Below are 27,212 nucleotides of genomic sequence, written 5' to 3' on the forward strand. Positions count from 1 at the left end.
AAATCTTGTGAAATAAAATGTCGTCAACCAATCATCAAGGACGATGATACACGAAAGAAGAAGAACTGAAACAATGTCATAAAACCCATACAGAAAACCATATACGTAAGTGCTCAGAATAAAAACAAAAGTAACATTTCCTAATTAACCAAGACCCAAAAGTTGTAAACAAGTGGGCGGGACTTATTTTAGAGCCGCTGACATGAATGGGGCCTGAGCAGCTGCTAATAATGTTTGCTACAATAAAATCACAGAACACACAGAATGGCAGAAAGACAAGTCTTTATTTGTCAGAGCAGAAGTAACAAAGAACTTTTTTTTTTTTTTTGCAAAGTAAAAACAAAAAATCACCCAGATATCACCCACAACCGTACTTTAAACAACAACCAGTTTGGTTTTTGGTATTTTTTTTTTTTTTTTTTTTTTAATTTCATTTGAACACACTTTTAGTTTGTTTGTTTTCCCATCTGAACAATTTGTATCTCATCTTGGATGCTGAACTGCTAGTGACTTCCTCACCAAACAGGGTGGCTACGGAAGAGAAGGGAGGAGTTGGAAGGCGGGTCTTGTTTGAACCAATGACAAAGCTGGTGCCAATGAGCACAGAGGAAGCATGGTGGAATTCAACATATTTGTATGCAGATGGGCCAGCATACGCCATTGCCAGTAAATGACGATATGGATTTGGAGAGGTAACGGCGTGGGACAAAACATTTACGCTACTAAAAGGAGAGAACAGGGCGTGATTCAAAACTCCCACAAAACGTTCTGTGTACTGAAGTGAAACCTACAACTGTACACCTCCACTGAGCGGACTGAAGTGGGTACACTCAGCTGTCTGACCATAACTGTATTTACATTCCTAATTTTGCCATGTTCCAAAGCGTGCCAGGGGGGCATTCTTAGTAGCTTGGTTGGAGGTGTGCGAGTATGCGTTGTGGTGGTGTGTTGTTTATTGTGTTGTGCATGTGTGTGTGTTAGCGTCCACACTCTCCCCTGTAACCCAAACCTTGACTAGGGGCCATTGACTTATTCGGCCACTCTCCGGTAGAAGTAGAGGTATCCCAGGTCTTTGGGGGGCTTCTCTGAGGCACACACTTTCTGATCATTGAAGATGACCCACCTGACAAGAGGACAAACGAGAGGGAGGGAAACATCAGACCTTTTTCATTTCTTAAGGCAGCAGCCTTAGTGCTTGGTGCATTTGTGTTTATAATTACTGTATAATTACGGTTCTTCTGTTTGTTGCTGGTATACTCTATAATTAATGTTTTAAATTAATTGTTTTGGTATCACTGATTGTGGTTAATAACGTTATGGATTTGCATCATTTCATTTAAATTAATTTGACAGCTGCTATACAAATAAAGATTATAATTAGGCCTATAGGGGCACCGAACATCATTTTTTGTTCCAAGGTTAATAATTGCGGAATATTTGGCAGGTTGTTAACAAAAGATATTAATTTCACATAAAATGCCAGGAAATAGTTGAATACACAACACATTTTATATATACAAAGTGTGTTTGCCTTATCAACTGTGGCCCCTAGACAACAGTCTAACTGCCTTTGTGGAAATATACTAGGACGACCCCCACGTGTTTTTGATGGATTTGGAAACCTCGTCATATCAGCAGGAACCTATGAACTTGTCCCACACCCAACTGTCACACTGTATTCTTTTATATACAAATGTCTGACCACCATCTTGTCAGAGAGCGCTGCAACCACGGAATTGTATGCATACTGTACGTCACCTGTCCGACTCTCTCAATACAACAATTTACGAATATCCTGGGCTGTCTCTGTGTTTTATTTATGGTTATAGATGTGGATATCAGTATATCCATATCTTTTTTGTACTTATCAAGGGCCCCTCGAGCCGGATGTTATCAATATCATATTAAGCTTACATTGACTGGCAAATCATCAGGGTGGTTTAATTCCCGAGAGCCTGCTGCTGCCAAGTTGCACATCAGTAATCTGATCCTAGCAGATCAGCCTAAATCATCAGGCAAGTTACAAAGTTTATGCATTTCCTTTCTCTCCTCCTGATCAGCGCTTCGTAGTCTTCTCGGTTCACTCGGGTATAACAAATGATAAACCGATCAGGGAACTGAGGTAAATCTGAACCAAGCCAGACACATTTGCCGATAATAAAACAGGGACCCGAGCTCATACGGATTGTGGATACAATATATTATAATGCATAATTTATCCTTTGGCTGGCTGGCCAAAAGAATTGCCTAGCAAAATCCTTGGATGAAAAGATTGAATGCTTGTACACACAGTGAATCTGTTGGAAGATATCCAATCATGAACATCAGGCAACCTAACTTTCTTCTTGTTGCACTTAAAAGATATACTTCACCACCAAAATGACTTGTTTATCAATTGCTTTCGTGCCGCAATCCTTCGCGGTGAATGACAAAACCAAAAATGAGAATACTTGAAAATAGGGGTCAGGTATCAAGAGCAGCAAAACTATATCAAAGATCTATGTATAAACTCCAACACAGCTCTCAGAGTATAATCCAAGTCCCTTGCATCCAGTCCGTCCTCATTACTTCTAAAACACAGCCTTTTTGCTGAAACGTCACTATTTTTAACACTTCCAGGATAAACAGTCTCACGCACAAACAGCACATGTCTGTGCGAGCAAGTATGTGTGAACTCCGTTGTGTTGAACCCCATGGGCACACCCAAACAAGTTCCTCGTTAGTGCATGAGACTGTTTATCCCGTAAGTGTTATAAATACTAATTTAAGGGAAAATGCAGGCGTTTTGGAAGTAATGAGGAGGTGGTCAAGATACAAGACACTTGCATTATACTGAGATAGGTGTGTTAGAGTATATAAGCAGATGTTTGATATGTTGTTAATCCGGACCTGTTCTTTACAATCCATCAAATATTCTTTGTTTTCGTCGCATTCCGTCATGGTGTAATATAGAAACAAATATTCTCAAATAATTCCAAGACAAAGTGTGAGCAATTGATAGAGAAAAGAAAAATTATGGAAAATAAATCAACCCTGGCTTTGTACTTGGCTGTGATGTTCACAACAAATGTAATATAAACACTTAAGTTTCTTAGAGTATGGTGCCCCCTGTTGAGCATGCATCACCAAACTACCTTGAACATTGAATGACTGTTGGACTGATACCAACTTTTTGAAATATTGATGTGTATGTGTATATTATTTACAGTGAGAACAGTGAGACAGTGAGATTTACAACAGGATCAGTGGTGGAACGCTAACAGCGACTCCTACAGTAACTAAATTATATTTACAGTATTGCCAAACTGAATAAGGTTATCAGATTACAGTACTTACTGTTGGTCCTTCTTGATGTGGCAGACGTAGTGTCCACACATTGTACTTGTCCCCATGTGACTGATGAAGGCAAACAGCTCATACTCTGGACAAGAAGCAAAAAAAACGATTTGTCATTAATCAATAATATAAATGGAGCGATGTCATGTATCTTATATTATCATTATTGTTCAATACTTGATTTTGCTCTTCAGCAGTTTACATTGCTATGATGCAGGAGCCTGCAAACTTGTAATAAGAAACATTTTTAAATCACTATTTTTGATTGGCTACTTACAAATAAAATACTATTGTTTTTGTTTGTAAGTAGCCATTTTAATAGACACATTGGGATAATACAAAGCGATCTGAACATCATACAAAGCAACCACAAGCTAACAGAACATAGCAAGGGCGGCCATTTTGTGGTTCCACAGACAGAAAAGAGATTTCCGAAAATATTTATATTAATTATTTTAAGCCTGGAACCAACCATCCAGGGTCCTGGTGAATCATGACAATAGACATTGAAAAATGGCCACGACCACTTTTTGCTCCTTCCTCTCTGGTTTTTCTCTATGGAAGTCTGTCAACTCACTTCCTGGTCCATCTCTGACGCGGGGCCCAGGAGGGGGCTCCCTGCTGCCCTCGCTTTCTCCAGCGGAGCGGCCTCCTTCAGACACATCCATGGACTCCAGGTCGTCCAAGTGGGAGAAGATCCAGTCTACTGCCCGCTCCAGTACATTGCTCTGAGGCACAGAGGACATACAGCTAGTCGTTCACAACCAGAACATTTCCACTGGTCATAAACATGATCAAGAAATGATGGTTTACGTTTTGAAAAGCTAATCAGGTGGATCAGGCGTCTATGATTTATGACTCCAGATTTGGGTAAGGTTTCGACCAGATCCGATTCTTATTGCCAATGTGTTTCTTCTATTTAATATAAAATGTAAATTGTGCTAGACAAATGAACTTTCCACGCCTTAACATTGACTTCCATTATTACAATTACAGTACTACATCAGTCAAGCAGTTTGCAGTTTAGCTCCAGACAATCACAGACAGAGAGCCACACACACAAACACGACCCTCTTAGCTTCTGCAGAGCCACGCCGTGTAAAACAATTTAAGATATTGGTTTATTTTGGTTGTGCTAGCTACAGACGACTGTCAAAATGATGGAATGGACATTGTGAGAAGGCTCTACCAAGCAGACAAGTTAAATAAAAGTAAAATGTCCCAAAGAGGTGCCATCCAAAACTTTTTGCAACAATCACAGAAGAGATTTCAAGTTTCTGTCTACGCTAGCTAACCCTGGACCTTTGCTCACCGTGGCTTTAAGTGCTTTGGAGGCCTGGTCTCTGCTGAAGCCCATGGAGACGATGGTTGCCAGGTGCTCCTCAGACAGGCTCTCTGTGGGCGTGGTCCCTGGAGCAGAGCTACAGCCAGGCAACACCAGGGGGGAGGAGAAATCTGTAGCCAATCCACAAAAAGGAGAGACCTTTTCAGACGTGCGTTTGATTCGGACTTCTATCCCTTTCCATCTGACAGTAGTAAAACCTAAGCCCCGTTTTCATAGAGCAAAACTTCTGGAAGTTTTTTCCAAAATTACGGCAATTTTGAAATTCACGCCATGTGAAAACGGCCACCTATTTTGTGTGCCGGAAGTTTTGGTGCCCCAAACGTGACGTGAAAATACCTAGTAATTTTCGCTGAAAGTACCGTGACAATACACATTTCCCTCCAGTGAAAACGCATGCCGCGAATTTGCCGTTTTTTTTTACAACCAGGTGCATGAAAGGAGCCAGTTAACAGTTTAAAACATTGTATCTGGGATTGAAAACGACCTGAATGTAAAGGAATATATAGAAATAAAGTAGGTCTACAGCTTCACCTTGTATAGGGGATTAATTATTTAGGCTAGAATCGCATTGACAAACACAGCAGAAGTCTCTTTCTTTCTCTGGTCATCCATCGTTTATGGTGCCGCGTGAAGAAAAAAAAAAACACAGCTAATAATCTACAAGCCCACAAGTGCAACACGTTGCATCATGCAGCGATCCTTTCTGAACCTTATGTGTTTTAGCATGAAGAATATGTCTTGTAACTTGTTAAATCCATTTGAAGGGTTCAGGAACCGTTCAGGCCGGGTGAGAGAGAAAAAGAAAGACAGAAGCGAAGACTCGAAGCACCCGTTACGGCTGCTCAACAAGCAGTGAGACTGTATGGCGTGTTGCCATGCCTGCTACTTATAAGCGACTATGGGCTTGATTTCCGTAAAGTTGCTTATATATAATTTGATAGTTTCTGGTTGCGTTTTATTTGTTGTAAGCTTCTAGATCACTTTTCAAGTAGCTGATGCGGCGATGCGTTTAGTTTTAAAGTGCTCTTGTGGCCTAGATAATATCACTTTTTGTGCTTATTTTCGTACACCTGGTTGCTTATTTCTCTCGCAAAGTCTGGCAACACGGACTTATACCGTGACAATGGTTTTAGTGAAAACGATGTATTTTATGGCAATGCCTGCATTTTTGCTCATGTGAAAACACCCAAAAAACAAAACTCCCGGCAGGTTGAAAATTATTATGCTAATTATTTTGCAGGAAAAATTCCGGAACTGTAGTGAAAACATGCCTCTAGACTAACCTCAATCATTGTCCCTCTCTGTTCTCACTATGGTATTCTTGTGGTACTTGAAATGCCTCTTTTAATTTAAGGGGTATTATATAACAGTGTTGGGCAAGTTACTAAACATTTTTAATTCATTGCAGTTACTCGTTATGGCTCTTAAAAAAAAAATAATAATAACAATAATCACTTGCACTATACATTATGAACGTACTATATTAATGTGCACATTTTAATTGTAGGTTTTACAGTAGCACTTCACAATCTTCTAAAAAGAACAAAAAGCATACAATTAATCGAATGCAAAACTATTATTATTATTATGATGTACATCACCCCAATGTAACAGTGAAATTGGTAAATTGCTAGTTCTTTACCCACCTGGGTCATCCATATGGCCCATGACCCAGTTCATGGCAGCATCGATTCCAGTGTTGCCCGTGTAGTAGACTGCCTTCCTGCAGGCCTCCAGAGGGAATCCCATCTCACACAACTGGGACACAGTGGAGTCATCCAGGACTGGGGCTGGAGGGGTGGGGGGTGTTTGAGAGAAGCTTGAATTACTTGGATGTCCTCAATAGAGGCTTCGATCACGCGCGCGCACGAGGGTGCGTGGGCTCCCTGCTCTGTTCTGAAACACACTGTGTGGCTGTGCTCTGTCTGAGCGAATCAAAACGTTTCCCACCCTGCTGTTGTAGCTCTGCCCAGGCACCACTATACACTGTGTGGAATGGAGCACATGGTGCTGTGGAGAGCTAGAACCAGAGGAAAGCTCGTTTTTTTTTCTGCAGAAGAAGAATTGAACCGGATGGACTAGTCTTCGTTTCCGTTTTATTTCTTTATGCACTCGTCTCACAGCAACCGAGGATCGCTCCGGACTGTACATAACGGAGATGTTAATCAGATTAAGAGATCTCCTTCTTTTGGCACACATGTGCCTACTTTTGAAAAAAAAAACTGAGATCTTCGTCTATGGCACGAAATGTGTCAAGTGATGTAAAGTAAAATAAATAAATAATATTAAAGGGAAAATAATAATAATCTCCACACACTAGAACATGGAACACGTAACAAAAAAGGTGAATGGGAAGAGGGAAAAGGAAGGAGGAAAGATGGAGAACACGGACATTGCCAGTGAGGAAGGAGATAAAGGGCAGAAACGACAGACAGACTGACACAGCAGTGGGGAGTAGAGTGAGTCGTCCTCCTCGTTGCCGTGGAAACCCAGGATACCTTTGACCTCCACGTCAGGGGTCATGAGTGGGGGTGGGGCCACCTCCGGCAGGAGCTCCTCCCCTGGCTGCTGGCCCATCCCACGGAGCGCGCTCAGATCCAGTGTATCAGGAACGTCGATGCTCACGTCTGCAAGGGAACGCCAATAACGTTTAACGTTCTTTGTGTTTTGTCGAGCGCTGCTATGCCCTCACCTGTGGCTTCCCTAGGCTCTTCTAATTCTCCAATATGACCAGGTATAATAATATAATACTGATTTTAATGAACAATATGAAAAATATCTAAAACTCACACTGAAGAATCTATTTTAAAATGTTAGTATGAAAACAGCCAGCTCATGTCCGTGAGTCAGACGGTCAGCCACGCCTCATGTCACGCTCATGTCCTGTCACGTCTGTGAAAGCCACAGGGAGGCAGCACAGAGCAATGCGAGTGAATGTGAAAGCAGCAACACAAGAAGGAAGTTATCCCCGCATTTTCCCTCGGATCTATTGTGCCAACTGCAATGCGAAGTTTGTGCCATATTTAGAAGCTCTGTCGACCTGCCTGTCGCTAATCGCCATTAGGGCGTTTAAATTGTAATATAATACTGATTTTAATGAACAATATGAAAAAGACGGCTGGCATAGCCGTCAGGACACCTTGAATGCTAATGCTAATGACAGCGTGTTGCGGGTACGAGTCCCGATTACGACAACCCCATCTCTCTCTTTGTTTCTGGTCAGTCTACTGTATATCCATCGATATCGAAGGCAGAAAAAGGCCCAAAAATATTGAAATATCTTAGATGAAAAAATAAATATATATATTTTGTTATATACTGTAAATACAGAATGTTTTGGGCAGTTTGTGCTTCATTTACACTGCATAGTAGAGAAAGGAAATGAAGGAAGAGAGGAGGAAGGACATGCAACACAGGTCTCCTGACAGAATTTAATTGGGGATGTATGGACGTCAACAGCTCATTTTTCGGCGCACCCGTTTAAAATGTTGATTGTGTATTGTACTGTAATGATAATTTGCACTTTATGGTTTTGTAATGACAATTGTGATTGGATGGGTGAATAACTAATTCTTCATGAACAGCTTTGTAAGGGCAATTATACCAAAGGTTAATAATTGCAATTCTGATTGGAAGACTTTGTAATAGTGAGTATACGATTTGTAAAAGCAAATAAAACAATCTAATCTTCTGTGAGTTCCATCTGCAAATGCACCTTAAAAGACTAATTTGGAACCATAAACCTGTACTCACCCAGTTTCTTGGGGACCCAGTCAAGGCCAAAGGTGAACTTCTTGATTTGGATGACAAGGTGGTCAGGGAAAGAGGCAAAGCGGGTTGTTCTGAATAGAAAAAAAACACAATACCAAAACCCTTAGGGGAAAAACTCCCAGATGAAATGTATCAATTTTACAAAACCCAAAATGACCATCATCAAAACAAAGGTGGTAAATGCAAAGATTTTAAGAAGTACCATAGCTTTAATAGCAACGTAAAATGCTTTCATTTCATGCCATCAATCATTTTATCGCAGCCTGCAAAATTGATATCCTTTTGTCCCCCAAGGACTTCAGTAATCTATCTTGTAAGGGACGTTTTACTGTTGTACTCGTAATTTCTTAACGAGTAAGCTGCATTACTTTCCAGATGGCTGAATATCTCATTTTGGGAAGAACCTTTTCATATACGCTTCTTATAAATGAAGGAAAACAATATCCAGTATGGAGGGGTGTGTGTGTATGTGTGTGTCTTTCCCCTTACTTGGTAGCGGTAGTCTTGGCCTGTACGGCTGAACTCCAGAAGTCTGTAAGAACTTCTGGTTCACTGAGAGCAGCCATGCAGGCTGTGAATGGAATCTGGGCACGCACCGTCGCTGCAGGACCTGCCGAGGGGTCAGCCTCTTCACGCCGACGCTCCGCCTCCTGCAGCTCCTCTGTTACAGGAGGACAGAGATGTAAAGATGAGGAAACATTTAAGGATTGACAGCCTGGTCCATTCCGTACAGCAGGGGTCTTCAACGTTTTCAGACCCCCACAACCTTTTCGTAGATTCCATCTAGTTTCATAATTTGACAGCACAATCATCGGTGTATTTTGGATTCATGTCAATTTGTGTTTTCAAGATATTTAACCACTTGAACCGTCAATACTTAATAAAGTTGACCTTTCACTCTGTACTTGGTCTGCTCTTTTTCCCTTCTACAAAACCTCTTTGCCGAAAATAGCTGATCTACAAGCTCACACCGCCTCGCGCTGCTAGGCGTTGTGAGCTTGTAGATCTGCTAGGGTTCAAGTGGTTAATACAAAAAACACAAATATTTGGAGGACCCCCTGTAGTGACTCTGAGGACCCCTAGGGGTCCAGGACCCCCTGTTGAAGGCCCTTGTAAAAGTTAAGAGAATCAGCCAGAGTGGACATTTTTCAAAGTGACAGATTCAGGTATACGTTGTGAGCTACAGTATGTTAAATAAGACTAAAGTGCATGCTTAAAGGCCCGCTGACACGCCCCGAGATTATAATAGTATGATACAGTAGGTCACGTGGTCTCTCTGAAAACGGTCTGAAATAGTCTTAAACTCATGTCACAGTGTAATCTGCCCCTCGCCTCCCAACAACAGCTGACCAGTACAGTAAGTAGTCTAAGTACAGTCAATTAATTTGATTGGCTTATAATTGTGCATTCCCACAATGACATCATAAAAATATTAACTTATTTTTTTAGATGACTTCTTAAGGTGACAGTACCCCTTTAGGTGACAGTACCCATTTAAAGGAGAATTTCCGGACAAGCCTTTTTACCACGTTAATGATATTCCACAATCGATCAGTACAGTTTTTCCACAGCAGCTCCAACTGAGAGCGGTGTGATTTTACGCTAAATCGCTTATTTGTATCGCTCGACAATTCCTTTTCGCTTATATTCTAATCTGTCCTTCATAATGGCGGAGACGTCTGCACAGTGTTGTCAATAATGGGCTGCTGCAAAAATATGACCGAACGCTAGACTCTCCCATCTCCGGTCAGACCCAACTCAACCACTGCTTAATGGATGGAATAACATCGGATTGCTGTAAGAAAATAATTCTCCTTTAAGGAATGTACTATAAAATATCTCAACAGCGACAGATACAAATACAGCCACGTTGTACAGTATGCCTGCAGTTAAGCTTTACCATGCATTTTCTATTTTGAGGAGTTCTTTCTTTCTACTGAGGCTTGCCCTCACCCGTGTTAGTGGCCTGGTCCATGGGAACAGGCAGCTGGAGGATGTAGTCCACCCTCTGTGTGTACTTGGCTTTCTGTGACTGCTGACACACAATCCTCTCCTCCACCAGGAACCTGAAGGCTTCAGACGGGTTTTGCCCCGAACGACAGTTCCTCTGCGACGACATGAGGGGAGTTAGCACTGAACCAGTCATGCATGAACAGAAATTGAAATTTGTGATGCTTAGCATTTTAGGAACAATTTTGACATATAGGCTATACTTGAAATATTTGACTTTATTTTACATGCAATCTCTAACTGAAGCAAGTGCAATAGAATCGTTTTGTTCACCAAGTGACAGCAGATTTACCTCCACCATGTTTATGAAGTGCAATAAGAATTCTTGAGCATCCTGCTGCCGATTGGTAGAGAACTCCGGGTGGCCCCGTCCTACAAGTGCTTTGAACATGCGTGGTGCAATGCCCACTTGGTCTCCCTGTAATGAAATAAAAGAGTATGAACAAGACCTTGCATCACCAGAGGACATCAGTGAACCATGTTCTCCCCCAAATCACCAGAGTTAAACATGGAGACAATCCACCAGGCCTGGACATTCAGGGTCCTGGTTCTTCCCTCTCCTGGCATCACAATCCAGGCAGAGCAGAGAAGAGCTACAGTTAACCGATTGATTTAAGAAATCATCGATTTTAGTGAAATCGTCAATTTATGTGACAGATCTAAAAGCTCACGACATGCCATGATGGGATCGAGCTTGTAGAGGCTATTTAAACAAGGTAGGGTAAGTGATATTTTTTGGTTAGAACAAAGTTTATGTTTAAAGGTTAAAGCACTATATTCAGATAGTAATCAAATTTGCTATAGTATATATAGTGTTTGTTCAGTAACAGGGGTCTCCCAGTCTCTCCAGCACTTTACTGAGCAGAAATACATTTTCCAATTTCACTTGTTTAATCTGTATCCTGACTGAGTTATCTATCCTGATTGGATAAAATTGCTATTCCGACCTGAAAATGCAATTTCTGTTTAATTAAGAGCTGGAGAGACATGGAGACTCCTGTTACTGAACAAACACTCTATAACAGGGGTATTCAACTAGATTAGGCAGGGGGCCACAATTGTAAAATTACTTGAAGTCAGGGGCCACACGACTGTTACAACAAAAATGAACAGTTTGACCGCTTGCTGTGTGCGATAGGTCTGATAGGAGTAGGACATGACAATGGACATCATGTGTCCATTATATAACTTATTAGGGCCTGCTTTATACTGCATTCATGCATTCTGAATGATGCACATAGGATAATGTCTGTGGCAGTCCTTTATAGTACAGGCAGGAAGTAGATATTTCAGTATGTTCTATGCACGGATCCCTGGCATGAAAGTGTCTTTGTGAGAAAGATATTGGAGACAGACTTGCAAGGTGAAGTGTTTACATGTTCATATGAATGAAAGGTTTTTGTCTGAGGCCTGAGCACCCAGCTGATGAGAGCACAGGCTCTCATGTGTTTCATGATCCATTAGTTGAGAGCTCTACCATCTTTCAGACCAGACCGCTAATTAGGATGAAAGAAACATAGTACTGTGTAAAACCTTCAAGTGTATGAAAATGGAAGATGGACAGTAAGTGCACTGCAGATGGAGAATTATTTCTTTGACGTAATGGACAACTCTCAAAATTCAGAAATAGTTGCTACAAATGGATGGATATGGCACGTGATGAACGGACTGCACTCAAAACTCATCTGTTGCTACCTGGCTAATGTTTCTTTGTACAATGAAAACGGTCTTTATACTGTACTTTTGATACTTATTGTACTTTTACTTTTGATACTTAAATACATTTTAACACCAGATACCTTTTTACATGTGAAAATATGTGAAAACTGCAACACTTTGACCCAAGTTATTTTCTTATGGAAGATTTGAACTTTTACAATAGTGAAATATCTGTAAGATATCTGTACTTTTACTCAAGTAATGCCTTTCAAGTATATGTGCCACTGTTTTTTTTTTAATCACCATGTTTAACGTATAAGAAATCATGAAGCAGTTGCACCTTTGTTACATGGCGGCTGGACAGCTACCTCCGCACCATAAAAGTAATAAAATATTAAATATTTGGAATCTGGAATGGGGCCACAAGTTCTATATCAATGAGTACTATCAGAATAGAGCTATTTAACACTCATTTTACCCAAAGAACTTACCAACTTACCTTATACCTAATAATTACCACAACAATTTTGTTTATTATTTCAAATACTTTTCTCATTGATTCACTGATATAAAAATCGCACCTGTGCGAAGTGAGAAGTGCAAACACGACACACGTGCATATGTCCTTTTATGGGCCCTTCTGTCCATGATGTCAGTTACTTTATGTGTATCAGCACGGATTTGGCTAATAAATTCCGTACTAAAACACACAGTGTAAGTGAAATGTAGGAGCGGTTTGCATATAATAATGTTGTTGATCCAAGAATGTAACCGTATGATACTGTGCCATGGTCATCTCCATGAGTTATATGGTTGTAGTTCTTGCTCACCCTGGGTTCAGGCGTGCCAGCTTCATCTCCAGGGTCTGGTGCCGGTTTGGAATATTCTCCTGACAGTAGACCGTAGCCGAGCTTGGCTCTGTAATAAACAGGCATAAATTATTATTATTAGCCTAGATCCATTATATCCTTTCAAATGATCAAATGGAAATTATCAAAAGGATATGGTCTCTCAGCTGAGTCACCCCTGAGGGAATACACACATAGATGTGCCATCCCCTAAGGTAATTAAACAGATTGTTCAGCCATTATATGTAGTATTTTACCACCCATCCCTAGTTTATATAAACAATAAATGAGACAACAAGATATGACTCATGACTCATACTGTAGCTCTGGGCATTTAAACTCAATGCATGGGCTCAATGACAAGCATCCTGTGTCCATGGTCATGAAAGTTAAGAAGATGAATTTCTCATGTCCTTGAGCAACAGATAACGCTGTGAGACATTAATGACATGTTGTGAGCCACTAAAAATTTCAGGAGGTATGAGCCAAGTGGCTCACAGCCTACGAAACGTTCCAAATTATATCCATGAGCCAAAAAAACCTGGCTCACAGTGGTCGACAAATTAGGCTTTAAATTCAAGCTAATGACCTCAGTAAGAGACTAGAGTTTCTCTCTCACTTCTCTCCTGTACCATTTCATAGGATAAAGTAGAAATTATTTTACAAAACCTTCTAAGACACATGTAATTCCTATCCTGTTTGCTTGATGTGACAACTCAGGTTCGATGAAAAAGGACACTCACACTTGGGTTTTGAAGTCCTGTGTAGGATCACTGGGTGCTTCATCGAAGATCTTGTCAATGTTGGACACATACCTTAGTCAAAGAAGAAAATGTTTTTGTTAAGCATTTCATATCTTTTTCCACATAAAAAGATATCAGTCAAAGTGATAAATCTGGTCATTAAAGTTAGGCAGATCATACAGTGACAGAAAGAGATAATTGTTCCCTGCCAGGCTGAAGGCCCCCATCCGTCCGTCTGTGTGCACTGTGCAGCTAATCTCCGGCACTATTGGACCGATCGGTGTGGAACTGAGCATGCTCACTCTTTAGAGGCTAAGTAAAAAGCTGATGTGCAAACCAAATATTCGCAAATCGGGCTGTTATTGAACAAAATCCCTCAAATCTTGTAAAGGCTTGCTGGCAAGTGACACTCATTATAGACTATAATTCAAACACCTTCATTACAGGGAGCAAGCCAGGTGGAGACCAGAAAGTTGTTTTATGGTCACGGTGGCTGAAAATTCAACCACCGGCATTTTAACTCATACGGAGCCGATCCCGAGAATACTCGTGAAAAATACTCGAGTATCATGGTGCCGATCCCGAGTATACTCGCGAAAAGTAATATATTACTGTAACGGCGGTTATCCTACCGGGTACATGCGCGGAAGGTCCCGAGACGATCTCCCTCGCCGATTTATCATCATCACGGATCCACGAGCACAAAATAGTAATCCCATAACATTGAGGCAGACGGGGAATCTCATCTTTAATGTCCATTATCTCCAAACAACACTTTCAAAGCGAGGATGGCAGTAGATTCTCGCTTATATAACACATGTTGAAAAGCACCGATCGGCCATTACACAACACCATGTGGACGATGACCGCTTCCTGTGAATGACGTGATGACGTCAAACCGGAAGTGTTTACGCTATGGACTTCTGGCCTTCAAAATAAGACAACGGTCGTGGATGCAGCCTGCGGGAGGCACGCTGGACATTTTAATCCGCTAATTTCAGGAGCACGAAATGAGTTAAAAAACTGAGGGATTGAGACCAAAACACAAGCAGCAAGAGAGAACGAGAGAGAGAGAGGGGAGAGTAAATAGTAAATGGAGACATTCACAAAGCTCATATAGTATGAAAATTGAATGAGACAGAGAGTGGTGGTTTTACTGACTTGCTCTGGAAGTCAGGCACGGTGAAGAGCACTTGCATGACGGAGTTGAGGTAGCAGCTGTTGCCCAGGTTCTTCATGCCGGTGAGGCCAGAGCCATGCAGGGGCCGCAGAGTGGTGCCCGACTCCTGAATGACCTCCCACTCCCCAACCCGCTGGTTTGCTGCAATCTCCAGCTCTGTCATCGTTCGCTCTGTCTACAGATGGGATGGGGGAGGAGAAAGGGGTGGATATGAAATACACTTAAAGCTATTAATCTGTAACTTTCCCAATAAAATAAATCTTAAAACAGTCCTAACTATTAAATCGCTAAAGTTTTAGAATACCCACTGCATGAATTTCAGCCCCTAAAGCCTTCTGTAAATATGTTTTCTATGATCCTGGCCGGGGACCGGATTTCGCGGGAAAATTACGTCATCTGCATCTTTCCCCTCTACGGATGTGTCTCGGCGAGACGCAGGCGTCGCGGTGGTCCGCGGCGACCCCGGGTGAAAAACATCCGAAAAAAGCAATACCGCTACTGACCAGTAGTTGAGCAACTTCCAGAGTATAGCTTTAAGACAAAAGCTACGGTGAAAATAGTTAAGCCTTGGAACATAAAGTGTTAAAGTCACTGTCCACATGTCCCCTGATGTAGTTGAATCCTCAGAGAAATTATTTCTGTTCAAGTTTGGAGATACAGGGACCTCAAGAAACTTTCACAGGTAAGCTTCAAAAACACATTAACCAAAACAAATATGTTTCTGGGGGGAGAAGGACTTTAAGTTAAGAAATACAGTGAACTTCAATTATCCCAAGGAAGGAAATGTAACACTGCAGCACCAACGAATAAAAGTTGCACAGAAAATACAATAGTGGATAGAACATACAAATTCTGTAAAAAGAAAATCCAAAATAATAATAAAAAAATAAAAAGGATCAGAGGATTATGCATGATGTTGGCTGGTCACGTTATCAGGGGGAAGACAAGTGAAAGAAAGGGACGAAGTGTGTGAAAACAGGTGGTGACTGTGGAGGTAAATAACTGCAGAGGTGAGGGGGACTGCGGAACAATACAGATGTGGAGGGGCCAATTGAGTGCAGAGGGGGAGAGCCATGTTAATGGTGGAAACAGTGGAAAAATAAGAACGGCCAAGAGCGATGTATAAATAATAGACGGTAATAAAAGAGTTCCATGACCGAGGAGTCAAAAGTGGAGGAGGGGTAAGGGGGCGTTCAATAGAAATTAGATTGGGGGGGGGGTTTTTGAGCCATGAGCTTTAAGATGATCTATTCTACAGTCCCTATCGCACTGCGGGTGAATTTCAGAGCCCTCCTTGTAACAGCGAGTAATCGAAGGTGGCTCTTTTGAGGCAGAACAGCCCATAAAAATCTGGAGTACTGCCAGTGGAGAACCATTCAATATCGCTCAGCCATTTGGTCACACACACACACACACACACACACACACACACACACACACACACACACACACACACACACACACACACACACACACACACACACACACACACACACACACACACACACACACACACACACACACAACAGTAATGTTGGTGCAAGAGGATGGGCATTTTAATTTGCTGAATCCAACTTCTACATCAGGGCTAATTCAATTTAAATACTTTGTATGATATGATGATGTAACTAATGTTACATGTAAAAAAATAACCTGTTGGATCCCAACCAGTCAAGATTCAAACCAGCCCAACCACTCCAGCAGCATTTGACTCAGTGGACATCCTTGCCAACCTCGACATCATTGGGACAGCACTAAAGTGGTTCTCCTACCTGACTGGTCAGACCTACCCAGGTTTCTTGGAAAGGTTTGCTTTCATCACCCCATACTCTCCGGACTGGAGTAAAACCAAACTCAACTACTGTAAATCCCTCCTTACTGGCCTCCCAGTATGCTCACTTAGGCACCGTTCACACTGCGTTTTTGCAACGAGAATTCCGCAAAAAGAAAAGTCAGATAGACCTTCCGTTCAGACGACAACGGCATTTTCGGGGGTTAAAAACAGAACGATCTGAATCCGGAGATTTGGGTGTAAAAGCTGACTCTCCCCTCCCCTCATGTCACAGTGTGAACAACAGAAACGCAAGAAGCAACACCACGGGACGCGAACCCGGGGCGCATGGATGTAAAAGACGGAGCCTTATCCACTCGGCCACGGAGACCACAGTGCTCAGGGGGGCATTCAGTATGTATTAGTAGCAGAGAAAAAGCCACCTAGCGAAATTACGTGGACACTACATCATTTCGGCTTCATATGAACGCTTGATAAAAGGCAAAACGCAAGGGCGATATCCCGGGACCTCGCCGTTTTCTCTACAGGGCGTTGCCGTATGTACGGGGCCTAAAACCCCTCCAAATAATCCATTATGCCGCAGTACGCCTAGTGCTTTTTTCTTCCTTCACTAGCTCCCGGTTACTGCCCGCACAAAGCGCTGATGTTGGCCTACAAGGCAAATGAAGGCATGGCATCCCCATATCTTCAAGGCATGATCCATCTCTACATTCCATCCTGCTCACTTTAGATCAGCTAACACAGGAATGTTGTATGAGCCTTCCATAAAACACTGTAGACAATGCTACAGTATACACGTCCTACCTACTCTTCTCCCTCCCAAACTCATAAACTCAGGTAAACAGCAGATATATTATGTGTGTACTGGTCCTACCTTCTCCATGGTCATCATGTCGATGCCAAAGTGAGCTAAGTGCTCTGGCAGCTTTGGATCCAGCACCATGTCATCCTCATCATAGGAGTAGACATCTGAAGAAAAAAAAAGAAAAAACATTTAATCAATAAGGACATGTCTCTGTTAAACCTCTGTTTAACCAACAGGAAGCACTGGATTTGATTTCTACAGTAGCCTGTGTCAGTAGACTGTCTACTGAAGCCTTTAGGCATTCACATGCTGCATGTACAGTTCTGAATGAACATCATTTTCATGTTTTTATGTTAGTCAAATTAATGTACTGGCCAATATTGCACTACATTTGGAAACGAAGTGACTGAGACAGACAAAAACCATCAAACAAATCTTCATACAATAGCCTTTATTCACCAAATTGAATGTTCAGTTGTTCATTTTGTACTTGATTCATCAAGTAATTTAAAGAACTATTATTTTGTTCACATAAAGGAGCCTTAGCCCATTAAAATTAGGAAAGCATCTGTCAGTTTAGCTTATTTATAGCAACACAAGTGTCTCTTAGGATTAAAAGAATTGGTTCGCGAGCGTGTACATATGCTATTTTTGAAAGATTTTGAAATTTCTTTAAAGTGGTTATATCATTTTGATATATTTTAACAAATCTTCTTTTCTGGGAGTCCCTGGCATAATACCTTTTCAGATGGGGGTCCGTGGCCAAATACATACTGTATCATTTTGGGGGGTCCTTGGCATGAAAAGGTTTGAAAACTACTGATTTATATGGCATTCGTAGAATCGGCCTCAGGTCTTAATGGGTTAAGATGACTCATAAATGTCAGCGTATTCCATAATCTACTTTTGACTCAGTGCAGTTTATAATTCATAAATTAAACCACCTAAAACCCTATATAGTGACCAAGGTCCCCAGGGCTCTGTACTAGGTCTGCTCCTTTTTCTCTATACACCAACACTATTAGTTCACACACTGCGTCGCATTGTGACGCATTGTATCAATGTACTTAATAATGTTCATATGTGGGACTGACTTAAATGCCCATACCAGTGTCCTAGTAAACAAACACACAGTCCACACGTGATCACTATGCAGAATGTGCGTTCAAAAGATTGGGATCGTCCCTGCCTATAACAAGGACACTTGACAATACCGTATTTTCAATTTCACCTGCAGTCCATTTTTTTGAACAGATATACCAGGGTCCTAGGCGTGTGTGACATCTTGTGGTAATGGTAGTGCCCCCAATTCCTTGGTAATTTTCTTTTCTTTCCAGAGTTCATTTAACGTCTCGATTTACTGCCTTTCCCGCAAAACCAACGTTCCCATTTAGAGGGAATAAAGTTTGAAAGTAGACTGAATTGCTGACCTCCATCTCTCATCTGGACAGGGGTGGGCCATATGGCAAAAGTATCAAATCACAATTTATTTCAGGCAAGGCAGGATCACGATCCCCAATCTTATCATGATTGATGATTCTTTTCATGTTGGTCTTTAACCCATGATTTATAAATCAGTGGTTCTCAGAAAAAAACGTTCAAAAATAGCAGATACGAGCAGTACAAATAGCAGTAAAAGCTCGCAGCATGGCACAAAGTGATGTGCTGTGAGCTTCTATATCTGTTATTTTTGAATAGCCAACGCAAAACTCTAAAATGACAGATGCTTTCCTGGTTTTAATGGGTTAAGGTTATTTTGCGAGTTACTGAACAGCACAATTATATTCATTGTCCAATTAAAAAAAGAAAAATAAAGAATTACTGTGCAGATTGGGGTCCCAGAGATTAAAACTATTTCAAACCATTTCAAATGGGGGTCTGTGGCCTAAAGCTAATAAAACTGGGGCCCTTGAAATTAAAAAAGGCTGAGAATCACTGCTCTAATGCCTTCATTAGACTTGTGTGTTTTGGCCGTGTAGCAGCTGGCTGCTTAGTTACAGCCGATGCACTAATGTGCTGGAATCCCTTCACTCACTGTTTGACTGGGCTTTTTCTTTTGAGGTGGTTAAAAAGGTTTGTCGTGTTCCATCAGACATGCAAATAATTCAACTTAACGCCAGACGACAGAGCATGTTTTGCAAAATTTAAACCAGTTCAATATCACTAATTATTTTTAGGACCAACTCCGTGTCTTCATTCGTTGCTGCTATGCTGCCAAACAGAATATGGGGAGGGAATTTGAATGAGCAAAAAGAACAGATCTACAAGCTAACTTAACAAATTTACTGTTGGCATAAATTACTGTAAGGTATAGAACTGCTGCAACTGATAGAATAGGCACTGGAGTACAATAATAACATTCTCTCTGTAAAAGCAGATTATCATATTGCACAACCCTATACCTGTCTGTTCTTAAATTCTCTCAGTGGTCACGGCAGCAACAAAACTAATGGGCATAACGTTAACGATACAGTAAATCAAAAGGTAACGTTTGGACCAAAGAAAATGCTTGGGCTTAAACTCTCACCTGCTCCATCAGGGGTGATGGTGCCCAGTTTGACAGCCAGCGGATGTCCCATCTGTTGGAAGTAGAGCAGGGCGTGGTTGTTCCCGCCAGTGCCGTCAAAATAGCGACGGCCACACATAATTTTACCGTCTGTCAGGTTCATCCACAGGTTCTCCTGCAGGTCACACACCTCACACCGCCAGCCGCTAGCAACAACAGAAGAAAAGCTTAGTATTAACTTCCTTATTTCGACTTAAAAACTCATGGGTGGCGCCTGCTGGCCTACCGGTCCAGGCGCATACCACATAGGCTCTGATGCCTGACAGCGTGTCGTGGGGGTAACATGTCATTAGGTCGAACACCCTTTGGATCAACCACCAAACTCTAACCCAAACCCTAATCCTATTCCTAACCTCAGTAAAACTATGCCTAACTCTAACCCCAACCCTAAACCTAACCTCAGTAACCGTGACGCGGGTGATTATCTAACCTGCCGACGCTCGCGGGTATTATCTAACCTGCCGACGCTGTTCGACCCAACGGGAGATCGACCTATGGGGCAGTCCCCGTCGTGGCTTCGAGTCCCGATCCTGGTGACCTTTGCTGCGAGTCACTCCCTGTCTCTCTCCCCATTTCCTGTCATTCTACTGTCCTATCAATAAAGGCATAAAAAAATAAAAAATAAATAAAAGAACAACACCACATGGGCAAATGGAATAAGGGGATAACATGAACAAGGCTAATAACACCTCTCTTCTCAAAACAAAGGGAACATTTTAAGAAATCAAATTACAATAATACAATTCGTTATATTGTATTCAGAGATATTTCACACACTGAAATCTTACAGAAATAATTATAAATTATAGTTCATGTAGCTATACAGATACAGAGAGACAAGAGAAAGTGATCCATATAGGATAGATTTTCCATTATTTCAAAACGTATATCAGCTGTCACTAGCTAGCTGTAAAGTCATCATTATCTGAAATATGTTGTGCATATTAGAAGAGAGGTCGGGAACCCAATTTAAAAAATGTATCAGCTCTTTGCCATTGCTTGTAGTTGGTCAAGTTTGACGCTGGAATTGTGAGTTTCTACATGGAGAACCAATATGCAGTTGCTGTGCAGTGAGGAGGTGACCCTTAAGCTCAGTGTTGGTGTTTTGCTCGAAAAAGTATAATTTATTTAAGTGACCACTGTGTGCCCCCTTGGCTTGCATTTACATTACATTGTGTAAGGTATCTCAATTGCGCCACTAAGTGGCTGTAGGTGGTCTTGCAGCTGGTCATTTTGTAAGTGGCTGTGAGCATCAAAGCTTAAAGGGGAAGACCACCAATTTCAATATTGAACTATGTCATTAATATACCTTAGAGGAGTTGTGTGGAAATATAAAAAAAGTTCCCCCCCCTTCTGTGTTGCCTAGAACTGGAGGATTGATTTTGGGGTTTATATTGTAAAGTACAACTTGATGACAAACCCCAAAATCAATCTTCCAGTTCTAGGCAACACAGAAGGGGTGGAACTTTTTTTCTATTTCCACACAACCCCTCTAAGCTATATTAAAGACATAGTTCAATATTGAAAATGGGTGGTCTTCCCCTTTAAGTGGTTTACTGGTGCCACTGAAAATCCCATTCATTTTCCCCATAGACCTTTACAAAAATACAATTATGTTCTATGTTTTAGAATTTGAATTAGAACAAGATCTGGACTGGATCGATCGATCTGATTTTGTAAGGATCCAGTGTTTATGTTTATGAACAAAAAGGCTGTGATTAACATGTCTAATTAGACATGCATTGGATGAAAATGGGTATAATCTGAAAAAAAGGTAAAGGAATCTTGGGAATATGAACAGGTTAAATAAACAAAAACTAGTATGGCCATCCACAACATACTTGGCCTTGCCTCACAGTTTGAGGACCTCTGTTCCAGGTAGCGTTGTTTTTACAGGCATACACATATCAGTCTACATGTTCTCTCTCCTGTGCCTCCCATTATGTTGCCTCCCTTAGTTTATTGAGTTTAAGACATGGAAAGACTGGAGTCTTCTGTTCTGCAATCCCTACACCACGTCTACTACAATTCATCATTTCATTTTCAATCTGGTGAAGGGCCAGAGAGACTTTGACAAGACATCCCTACTGTAAAGAACCGTGTCCTAAATGCATCCAGGTGGAATGTCTCCCATGTCTCACCTGGGTAGAATTTTGACCCCGTTGTCTAGCTGTTTGAGGTCGTTGGCGTGCCGAGACTCCTGTCTCACCTCTCCGTCCCACTGCTGGACCTGCAGGGCGTGCGACACCGAGTCTGCTGCCCTAAGACCATCCATGGACAGAGACACCTGGGGGAACAGAGACACACATTCAGCCCCACTGCATTCTACACTGGTCAATTCGCCAGTGAAATTATGTAGTGTCATATACCTTTATGACAAATGTGCATTCTGCACTCATGAGTGACTATGATGAACTACAACTAAAATGTCATAGTATTGTTTCCAGATTTGGTCTTATCAAAGGTTTTTGCCTGGCTGATGTACGATCATTATGATATTTTTTACTAATTGTTTGGGGTGTTTACAATCTAAGAACAAAATAATTGTATTGCTCTTTTCTTTTTCAGCCTCTGTGCCTGGGAATGTAATAATCTAAATGTATTAAAATACATTTACTGTTAAGATGATATTGTGTTTGTCATACTTGATCAAGTAAGGCATCATAGGGTAAAATTATTATTGTTATTGTAAGATCTTGTGCGGTTCTGTGCATCCATTTAAGTCAGATAAAAGCATTTTGTTTTATGCCTGGCTGAAAACAAAATTGTACATGCATATGAGTTTTTGAAACATTGTCAATTAAAACTAAGCAGTAGATGTTTATCAATCTGCTGTTGCACCTCGACATGGCGTCTTCAGATGCAATGTGAACCTCAGTGGAAAGGTGTCTCACCCGCTCTCGTACAACATCGGGCATTGTTGCGAGGTCATCTGATGTCACTTCCTGTCTGTCCGGGAAGAGGACAACTTTTACATCTTCCTCATACTGCTCCTGCTCCACATCGAATCCTCCTTCAATTCCTAGACGAATGGTGAATGAAGACATGGTCATTCTTTAACAAAATGACACTATGAGGATTGTGTATTTATTTTTTCCTCAACCATAACTATATCTGATGATCAGTTATGTCAGTGGTTCTCAAAGTGGATTCCAGGGACTGTGGGTTCCTTTAGGGGGGTCTAAATTGACCCATACAAGTTTGGTATTTGGTTCCATTTGTACACTGCCAGAGTTGAGGGGAGAAATTTGAAAGTTTGAGAAACACTGAGTTATGTAGTCCTTGGGGAGTGTGTTTGTGTATTTATTGTATCCTGTTACCATGGAATGCTACTATAGTGAAGCCAAAAGTGAATTTCTTAGTGTACGCAATTAAGTAAATATTTTATTCATTCTGTGCACGTGATATTGTGTAAATGTTTTTCTTTGTGAATTCCACTCCCATGCCCTTACCTATTGCCAGTCGGGTGGGCTTTTTCTTAGGTGGGTCAGAGTTATTGTCATCTTCTTTCTGAGGAGAAAAAAAGCATTGCGAATCAATCATTAAGCGGATGCCGAATGTGTCCTGCTATCAATAACAGACAGATGGAGTCAACTCACCTGCATCAACCAATTAATCTGCCAAAGCTAGGCTTTTTTATTGTATGTTCCCTGCCATCAAAATACCTTACCTTTGATATTTTATAGAATAATATCCATTATTTCGATACGTATCTCATATGTCTCATAGTGTCGCGAAAAAACAAAACAAAACAGGCGGCCACGAATCCCCATTACAAAGTTGAGTGTACCTCGCTTTTCACTCAAAATCAACAAGGAAGGAGAGAAAGTAGATCCAGGGCCGCAAAAACGACACCGAAAGGTAAATCAATCCGCCAAGCTGTGTTTACATGCACACATTTTCAGTGCAGGCAAAGTGGTTGCTCTGCTCAGCCTTGGACTAAATCAGGATTTGATGAACGCTCGCCGTGGCATTAAAGGCAGTAAAAGAGTTAAGCAATCCTACTGCTTGGTTTCTGGCCGTATTCAACATGGCGGCCATGTAAATAAACGTAATGAATGGTGTGCAGGTTATCGTTGAGAAATAAACCTGTTCAAGGTGAAACAGACCCCTGTGCTTTGAGTCGGGGTCTAATCACACTGTCGGGAGTTTATTCCTCAACAATGACCTGCTCAGTGCTCACCATTCATTATCCATTGCTTATTACCCATTTTAGACCCAAATAAACTTGATTGTCAAACTGAGACAGGTGGCAGTGGTTAACTTAAGTCATCGGAGACTTCATATTGTAACAAAAACAAAAGGTCAGAGATTTGATAACTGTCATGTATCCTGTCACACACCCGGCATCCTTTGACTAAGACAGTGAACTAGTGATCACAGCCGTAAAACATAATAGTTACCTGAGTCTTACGGGTCCGAGTGATGTGCAGATACGCCCGCTGTCCAGTTCTTGCATGGTGCCTGTCAACGTACTGGCTGCCAAAGCCCAGGAAACTGTTCATGCACACATACAGTCCTCCCTCGCTCTCCTGCAGTTCAGGGAAACAGTCAGAGCTCAGAGTCAGGTGTGTTCACCATGTAGGCTCACAAAGTACTAGAAAACTAAATGAGACAATGAGACTTGCGTAACCTTGCTTGCTTAACCACTTAAACCATATACATATACTTTGTTTACTGAATTCCCCAAGGGGTCTATTACTTCAGTTTGTCCCCTCCTTTATTCCCCTTCACAATAAATCTTTTTGCAGAAATTAGCCGATCTACAAGCTGACAACGTGTTGCTATTTCTGAATTTTTACAAGTGTGTACTGCCTCCAAACAGACAAGGCTTCACGCCCGCCTGTGATCTTTCGCGCCCCAGGCCCCAGAATGGGCAACACTGCTCCGAGTTGCTACTCCCTCAATTGACATGAAACAGAAAGTCCTATATTATTGTACCAAACGATAATAAACTCAACAATGTTGCACATCTATGGACAGCTTAGGTACTTATCCTCTGTCTCCGTAAAGCCTAAATCCACCATTGTGATGTCATGAGCAACTCTCTGTCAACCACTGTAAAGCCATGATTCTTCTACTGTTGTTCTTCTTTTGCTGTGTTGTACATCTGCGCTCATTATCACAGTGGTTTTGGAGAGTGCTTGTTTTAAATCACTCAACATCCTGAATATGTGCATTTTGAAACAGGACGTTGAGTGAAAACTAGCACTCCACAAAACCACTACACTCACATGCCTAGCAATAATGAGCACGTTTTGTGCAGGTAAAACACAGAGCAAAAGAGCATTTAGAAGAATTATGGCTTCACTTATAGACAGTTCATAACATGGTAGATGTTTGTGAAACTTAAGTGAGGCTTAATTAACTAAAGCTTTACAGAGACAAAGGATAACCCATACTGTTCTTAGAGGTGCAACATTGAAGGTTTAAACATTGCTTAATTCAATAAAGACTTCTGTCTCACGAATGGTTTTGTCAAACAGAACTTTGGTTGGGATAGCTTGCATGTAGGCAGGGGTCATGTGTTTAATGTTGGCACAGAAAACATTAATAGACATCATATAAATGATTCATTATGCAAGGGTTATTTGCAACTACACTGCTTTTATACACAGAAGATATATATATATATATATATATATATATATATATATATATATATATATATATATATATATATTATACAGTCAGTTGCAAACAAAGCACATGACCAACATAACTGCACAAAGTTAAAACAGGCTATGTTATGTGAAGACCCGTGGAAACATTGGTCACAACACAACACTGCCAGTATCTGCTCATGTCATGTCAATAGTATCAATTACATTATAAGCAAAGGCTGCTTGCTAACGTGTTGCTGCCATTCAGCCACACTCATATCAATGTAAGCCACGTCCACTGTCAAAAAAAACAAACAACCAAACAAACAAATAAAGCTCTAAATGTTGGGTGTTTAAATGAAAACTGAGCATCAAGTGCTATGTCATTGCTGACAGGTGACAGCACGTAGACTGTTAGCTAGCAAGCAGGCTAATTTGACAACACAGGGCTAGGTTAGCTAACCTAGCTTAGCCTAGCTTAGCTGCTGCTTGCCTGTTAAGTTCTGACTGAGTTGAACATCAAAGGAGAATACTAAGCTAAAGTGAGATAACATGGTAGTCATGCTGACTCGTTGGACATCATAAATGAAGAAAACCTGAAAGCTAACAACAGTGTGTGTTGGCCGGCGTTGGGCTAACTGAGGGAATAACATCTTCTTACCGGCGTGGAAAATGACAAGGCGCATTCGTCTTTGTGGACACGGTCCCCGGGCCTCGGTACCCGAATTGTGTTCAAAACTGACAACAAAACGTCGCTGACCTCCGCCATGACAAGCTAGCAAGTCCTGCCTTTGAGTTTGGACCCCAAAGCCTTTGATTGAAACGGCTCGGAATAGTGGCTGCAGTTTGGATCTCCTTCTCCTCCCGTGGAGCCGCTGAATGAATCACTGTGTCTGGATGTAGTGTGTGTGACTGTGTGTGTGATGATGATGTGATGCTCCGACGGAGGGAAGGCCACACGCTCACACTCTGCGTAACCTCGCCTACCAGGCTTTCTCCCGAGAGAGAGCCTGGTGTTCGTTCACAACAGAGCGTTTGGTTTCCGCCTAAAGCGCGGAAACCACTAGAAGCGGCGTCGCTTTGATTTGGTTCCCTCCGTTTGTTTCCCCAATCCCTTTTAAAATGCTGGAAATGCTACGTAGTCTTGCCAGTCGCTACGAGTTGTATTAAAAGATGCACATACCAAACGAATTTTTCGAAAGCAAAACTACGCCTCATCAAGGTGTTTATTAGGTCGGCCCTAAAAGTATGTCCTTGGGTGCAGGGGAATATTTTGGGTTAAAACTGAATCCGGTTGATAGTTCCGGCCAAAGCGTAGTCCGTCTAGGACTACAACATGACGTAAAGTGGTTTCCGCTCCCGACCGGATCAAACCCCGTAAAGTGAAGTGATCCCAGACTACACTCTGCGGGGTTGCACACTGTTACAGCCACATTCGTGACCTGTCGTATACTGTGACTCCAGAGGTCGCTTATTTCGGCATACTTGCAGTCTGGTGTTTGAGGTTTTTGTTTTATCATCATCATCATCATCATCATCATCATCATCAATTAT

The 27,212-nt window shown here is 41.5% G+C and overlaps 1 protein-coding gene across 2 annotated transcripts; it reads right to left on the reverse strand.

Moving 5' to 3' along the window:
• Positions 1 to 265: 265 nt before the first annotated feature.
• On the reverse strand, positions 266 to 26,626 carry usp5 (ubiquitin specific peptidase 5 (isopeptidase T)). 2 transcript variants are annotated; one of them, XM_080736997.1, is made up of 20 exons: positions 26,320 to 26,626; positions 24,459 to 24,587; positions 23,508 to 23,565; positions 22,950 to 23,077; positions 22,197 to 22,342; positions 20,017 to 20,201; positions 17,559 to 17,653; positions 14,874 to 15,067; positions 13,713 to 13,784; positions 12,952 to 13,039; positions 10,755 to 10,880; positions 10,406 to 10,559; positions 8,942 to 9,113; positions 8,435 to 8,523; positions 7,180 to 7,308; positions 6,328 to 6,471; positions 4,649 to 4,791; positions 3,914 to 4,064; positions 3,337 to 3,421; positions 266 to 1,123 (listed from the first exon to the last, which is right to left on the reverse strand). In XM_080736997.1, exons 1-20 carry the CDS (start codon positions 26,425 to 26,427, stop codon positions 1,030 to 1,032), a joined length of 2,490 nt encoding a protein of 829 aa, XP_080593123.1. In that variant the 5' UTR covers positions 26,428 to 26,626; the 3' UTR covers positions 266 to 1,029. The 2 variants fall into 2 exon arrangements, with proteins under 2 accessions (XP_080593123.1, XP_080593122.1); XM_080736996.1 differs by having other exon boundaries at positions 7,123 to 7,308.
• Between the last annotated feature and the right edge of the window lie 586 nt (positions 26,627 to 27,212).

This window comes from Nannobrachium achirus (assembly GCF_963921795.1).
Source record: "Nannobrachium achirus genome assembly, chromosome: 2".
NCBI classification, from domain to species: Eukaryota; Metazoa; Chordata; class Actinopteri; order Myctophiformes; family Myctophidae; genus Nannobrachium; species Nannobrachium achirus.

Bases quoted from the DNA above. Each gene is read 5' to 3' on its own strand.
- usp5 (XM_080736996.1), bottom strand. From the start codon at position 26,427: ATGGCGGAGGTCAGCGACGTTTTGTTGTCAGTTTTGAACACAATTCGG. The intron at 17,654-20,016 runs GTGAGAGTTTAA...TTTTTTCTTCAG, and splicing joins CATCACCCCTGATGGAGCAG to ATGTCTACTCCTATGATGAG. The intron at 4,792-6,327 runs GTGGGTAAAGAA...GATTGGCTACAG, and splicing joins GGGCCATATGGATGACCCAG to ATTTCTCCTCCCCCCTGGTG.